This window comes from Magallana gigas, chromosome 3 (assembly GCF_963853765.1).
Source record: "Magallana gigas chromosome 3, xbMagGiga1.1, whole genome shotgun sequence".
NCBI lineage: Eukaryota > Metazoa > Mollusca > Bivalvia > Ostreida > Ostreidae > Magallana > Magallana gigas.
This window is the reverse complement of record NC_088855.1, coordinates 38,281,049-38,287,343: the sequence shown is the minus strand read 5'-3', so window position 1 is coordinate 38,287,343 and position 6,295 is coordinate 38,281,049. Positions and strand designations below refer to the sequence as shown.

General features: G+C 32.2%; 1 protein-coding gene across 2 annotated transcripts; it reads right to left on the bottom strand.

Annotated features, from left to right (window-relative positions):
- Positions 1-1,957: 1,957 nt before the first annotated feature.
- On the bottom strand, positions 1,958-5,156 carry LOC117692407 (uncharacterized). 2 transcript variants are annotated; one of them, XM_034480149.2, is made up of 4 exons: positions 5,003-5,156; positions 4,432-4,576; positions 2,190-2,312; positions 1,958-2,042 (listed from the first exon to the last, which is right to left on the bottom strand). In XM_034480149.2, the coding sequence occupies exons 1-4, from the start codon at positions 5,048-5,050 to the stop codon at positions 2,026-2,028; spliced, it is 333 nt and encodes a 110-aa protein (XP_034336040.2). In that variant the 5' UTR covers positions 5,051-5,156; the 3' UTR covers positions 1,958-2,025. The 2 variants fall into 2 exon arrangements, with proteins under 2 accessions (XP_034336040.2, XP_034336041.2); XM_034480150.2 differs by having other exon boundaries at positions 5,009-5,100.
- Positions 5,157-6,295: the final 1,139 nt, after the last annotated feature.

Here is a 6,295-nt window from a genome sequence, read left to right as displayed (position 1 = left end):
GCAGTTTTCTATATCTGTCTCATTTCTATCGAAAATGAGATCTTTGTTTTCGTTGACACTTAATGTAAGCGCTATGAAAATTCCATAACATTTGCAATGGCGACAACTGAGGAGATATATTTAATGATGGGTTTGGTCGTAAAGGTATAGCGCGCAACATACTGAAAAAAGACAAGCTGTAAAATCACAAATATGATGCTTGTGAAGCAGTCAGTGATTATAGTTTTTGTCAACTCGAGTGATATTAAATATCTGCATTTCAGATAGAACAGGACTTTTATCGTAATGAATACCATCTTGGCGAATCCAAAAATCCAGATAAATACCAATTTGGTTTTTATTATCATGTTGGAGCTCTTATCGTTGACCCACTCCTGCATGTTATTGCGAATTGCAGAAAATGCAACAACCAGCGTTACCGCCGCTAGCAATCTAACGGTTACGTTGATTCCCGTGACGATATTAACGGCATCGGTGTCGGACTCCGGCCGTTGTCCATACACAACAATAGGCACTACAAGTATCCCAAGCACAATGGACATGATGAGGATGGATCCAATTTCACCAACCTCCTCCCCGCGAGCACATTCAACAGGAGAAAGAAATCGGCTTGCTGTCTTCATTCTGTTATGCCATTTCAATGAACAACTGAAAAAAGACATCCAGTGTATAAACAGGTGTTTTAGATAAGCTTCATGGTCATTGACTTAATTCAATTTTACATTGCAGTTGAGTATGTTTGCTATGTCCAAATGTCAAACACTTTAATTGTAAACAATCAAGGAAGCTTTAATCTAAAAGGAAGAATTTGAATGGTCTGTATTTACAAGAGTTTTCCGGAGATTTTCTGATTCAGTTTGATTTTAAATGAGCTTAATACTGGGAAAAAATACTCTGAGTAGTTCCGGGGTTTTTTAAATGGTACGTATGATTACCATTGATAAAATTTAAAAGCAGAAATGTTTGTTTTGAAACACAAAATGGTATATATTTGATGCCTGTTATATCAATCTACTTAAATGCACTAACCGATTTTTAAAATCAAATAATTCCATCTTTCAACTTTTCTACAGGAATCACTCGGGGTTGAACAGCTTAATCCATCCACACTTAAAACATAAAAGGTGCAAAAAACTAAATAAAGAATTTCATTTCCCGTTTCAACAGAAAATTGTATCCTCACCATGAACTGGTTTTCCAGAATTTTATTGTTTCGTGGTTACATAATAGGATACTCTCATCCTGGACAGAGCAGACAAGGAACCGAACATGGCTACACAAGAGGACGTTTATGCCCTGGTAGTTTGGATACCTTGTAAAGATGTCTCAAAGTCAATAAGTTGAAAATAGTTTTACCCAACAGTTTAACAATTTAATTCCGTAAAATTTCAACATTGGCTGATATTTTGGAGTATTATGCCGGAAGCAAACTTTAGATACACATTGGATAACATTTCTTGACTTTCCTTACGAACAAATCGCATTAACTTTAAAACTTTGTCCAAGGTATTATAATAAATAGGACCATCTATAACAACTGGAGGCCATCCATTACATTTTGAACAGTATGACATTGGCAATTAAAACTCATCATGACAGATAACACCAGATTTATACGGGAAATTTTAATTCAAGTGTTAAGCACCGTCAATAATCGTACTAAGTTTCTCTCCTAGGACCCTTTTAGCAAACCTGAGTGTGAGGAATTATGTATTTGCACGTATTGCATTGGTGGAAACGCATATTTAATTTCATAAATGGATAAGTTCTGCGCTTACTATAAATTACATTACTATCATTCAAAAGCTTTGTAAGTTCATGTTTATTTGTTTCCACATTCATTTGTAGCCTTCAGGTTTAGTTGAATTGTCTAGTTAAGTAAGTAACTAAAACGATCCATCAGTGCATTATTTGATCAATCTATTAATGATGAATAATGATGAATCAACAAGACAAATGACAGTAACATATTTATTTAAACAAAAAGAAGCTAGGCCTTCAGCCATTGGATGGATTTCTTCAATTTCACGACGCACAGTGACCTTAATGGAATAAAATACATGCATGTGAAATTAAAAAGAAAATTTTAAGATTTTGCTTTATATGGAGCTGAGGCTTATATGCATCGAATTTTTAAAGGTAAATTATGAGAGGAGGGGAAAGATGAAAGTAAGACCGGGATTGGTTACCTCTTTCTCCGAGTGGAACTTCGTTCACACCATCGCCATGACAATGCAGACCATTGCTGCATGGGCATGCGTACACAACATCTTCCGGTCTTGTTGTAAGATGTGAATATTTCACAAGACAACCTATACATGTAAGACAATCCACTGGTAACAGTATATATGCATGGAAGATGAGCTGTCATTAACTTGCTTACTATTGGCTCAAAACTGCTCTTTCTAATTATATTTATATATAAAATCTTTGGTCCGAGCAATGAAATACATTACATTGTAACAGCTGGGTTAAAAACTTAGAGCTTAAATAATGGGTTAATTCGTGATTTGAACACAACGTCCACTCAGATAGTTTAATGGTATAAAAATAAAATGTTATATATGCCAATAAAATAAAACAAACCAATTGAAAAAATCTTTTTAGAAGGGAATAGTTTTCTTCCAAGAAAAAAGCTTGTAATTCATCTTAATTAGAACAAAAAAAATCATGTTGATATATTTTCATATTCATTTAAACGTATTGATCTAAGAAATAAGTATTATAATGGTTTTGACTCACAAATGAGATAATCTACTTTCCCGGACCAATAGATTTATTGAACATACTAAATTATTTGTCACTATTATTTATGTGTGACTGCCTTTTAAAAAGAGTTATTTAACATTGAGAATTGAATCGACACGACTCCGGATAGGTTAGTCAATCTTTAATAGATGTTTGAGGAATTTTGTATAATATTAGATTGTATATATGTTACATTAAAGTTTTAAAATTCAGATAATTTTAAACCATCTATAACAATTTTTGTTATTTTAATTTTTTTGGTATTGACACTTTATTATTCTATAATAAGCAAAAGCACAGATATAAAAAAATTGTTTTTGAATTGACAAATGGACATGAATGTATTTTGATCCCTGTTTTCAATCTCCCATTATGTCCTTCATTTTGAAAATTTGTCCTCCCTCTAACATTCATGAAATTGATGTTTATGTACACCCATTTTCTTCGTAAATGCGAATTTATTGGACAGATTTTAATGTCAGAAATATTTCTGGGACACGTACAATTAATGTTAAATCAACCATTCCCTTGAATTTTTTTCGCCGCTCTACAAGCCAAAAGAATAACTCAACAACCTTGCGATAAACAAGTTTTTATCACTCACCATGGTTTGTATCAGTCATTACCACATTATGGTACTCTCATTGTTGATGCTTTAACTACCAAAGAACACCTCCCTTAAGTTGTTTTACAATTCATTTCTTTTTGTGTTTGTACATTTTTGCATTTAATCTTGGTACTATCAAGGTTTATGTGCATTATATGTACCTTCATTTTACATACAATTGTGGATTTATTTTATTTGTGAGTACATTGTTCTTCATTTGTTTTCATGCAATCTACAAACATTATTCTTCTGTGGCCGAAATTACTATATGGCTAAATCTCACAATGTGACATATAATAACATTTTTTTTTAACATTCATTTATTATGCTCCAGCTTGTAAATACATTTGTTTTATTGATTTTGTAACACGATATGTGTCATCGCTATATACATGTATATTCACTTCAAAGGCATTTTGTTTCTTTAATATTTCATGATATTAGTGTTAGTTTGTCTTTTAGTCATCCTGATGATGAGTATATCTCATAGTAATGATGTTTATACATGTATTGCATTTGTCATAATTTTTCTCACTGACAGATACGTGATTTTCTATTTCTCAAATTTTGAGTATATATTTTTGCACAGTACTATAGTTTAGTATTACATTGAATAATTGAAATAAAAAAAATATCTTGTAGAAAAGAAAATTTAAGCAGCTTCGAGGACAAAGTTTTCTTAGGCAAGGGGGAAATATTTTATATTTTGTTTTCTAGTTTTCTTAATCATATAAGCGTTATACATTTTCATACTTATGCGGAATTATCGATCCTTAGATTTTAAGCGTAAAAACAATCTGGCCTTTTCGCATTGCTGTGTTCTACTACAGGGTGTTTCGAAATTTCTTTCTGTTTTAATGCACTTTCCATCCGACGCTTAAAGAATAAAGAACTTGTTTTAATTTAACGGAATTGTCTCTCTTTTCCATTAGCAACCAGTAGAAAGCCGAGTGGCATCCTACCTAGCTATTCTCTAACTTACTCATATTCACAGAGGAAGTCTCTATGTGAAATATAGTCTATTACAAACTAAAAGATCATTGTCGTTGAGTTAGTACAGTATATTTTAGTCTTACTAGACCCGTCCGTTCCCATGGGAACACAATGTCCAAGGTGACTGTGGGTGTCCAGGAATCTACGTCCACGGGGAGGGGTGTTGGACACACAACATTCGTCTGCATTACATTCGGACCCCGTATTACACATCCTCAGGGCAAATGCCTACAATGTAAAACAGATGTATCAGAATACACTTTTTTGAACCTCTCCCCTTTTCATATAGGTATTTTTAATTTTCTTAAATTTTTTACAGAGCAAGAGATAGATTACAATCTCTTCATTACATAATGGACATTATAACAATTCATGTTAAATAGTACTTGAATTAAAGGAAATAGATCGGGTCTTCAGATAAAACTATCACCGATCAGAGGAAACTATATCTATATCTATCTATAAAGTATTTTCTCATACTCTTTTATATACCTTTACTTTCCTTCTTCCCGTTAGAAATACTGTTAAGGTACATCTGTTACATGAATTTCAACCTCTTCAGTCTTTATATTACAAATTGATTCGTTAGAGAATTGTTCATTTATGAATATAAAATGACCAATGCATCACATCTAATATTTTTGCAATACATACGTGTACCATTGGAGTAATAACTGCCATTAAGATTATCACAGCCTTCATGTTGATGGTTGTTAGCAGTGAACCTGTGTCATACTTAGAAGTTTCATCAGACCCATTTTATCAGCAAAAGTCTTTACACACAGTTACACATATAAATCATGGCCTCTACACAATGACAGCGAAGTTAATTTAATTCAAACAATAACTTATTATACAATATATTACATAAAGGGATGGGATAGCAGGCATTACTTATATAAATTATCTCTGACATACAAGATTAGGGTCATGTAGACAAGATTTAGTGTCTATCAATATTGACAATAATTTTATAATATATATTATATTGATAAATATATGCATATATGTACATGTATATATAAAACAAATGACCAGAAATTACAATATGTAACATAATACTCATTATAATGCTTTAATTTGTAGCAACTAGTAATGATAATATTCATCAGAAGAAAAAAAGAAAAAATACAAACAAAAGGTTTTATACACAGGTTCAGGTTCTGTGGTTTAGGACAATAAGAAGGACTAGATGGATTATTAAAATCTCTTTGTATATTTAGTAAATTATGAACATATTTAAATATTGCAATATTTTGTTCATAAGTAAGACTAATGTCACCATTAAGAATGAGTTGAATTGAAAAAGGTAGTGTCAGTCTTCAGGAATCAATAGTTTGCGTTACGAAGTTGACAATGGATTACATTTTCCTTTCGAAGTTAAAGTATTTCTGCGCTATGGAGCAATATATTTTATTTTGGTAGGTGTAAAAGTTGAGATTGTTTAAGACTACGGATGTTATATGGGAGTTCATTCCAGAGTCTAATTGTTGAGGGGGGAAACTTTTCATATAAGAGGTTGTTTTCTCTTTTGTGGACATGAAATTTAAGGCTGTCCTGGTTCCTTAGGGGATGAGAATTTTGAGGTAGTAAACATTGTCTAAGCAGATCAACTAAATACTGAGATGCTAATCCATAAACTATCTTATAAAATAACACAAGCTTATGTATTTTACGTGGAACTTCGAGTGTATCCCAACCAAGTTCAACATAAAGCAAGGATCTTGAAGAATTTTACATAATTCTGAAATAATTCCAGCTGCTGCAACTTGAATTTCTTCAAGTTGATTAGCATCTCTATCGGAACAATTATTCCAGTATTCGAAAACTAGGCGAACAAAGGTAAAGTAAATTTTTATCAAAGCATCCCTTTTAAAGGGTGTGTTTCAACATTCTTAAGATATCCAAACGAGTACAGGGTTTAGACTGATTTTTGTCAAGAAAATC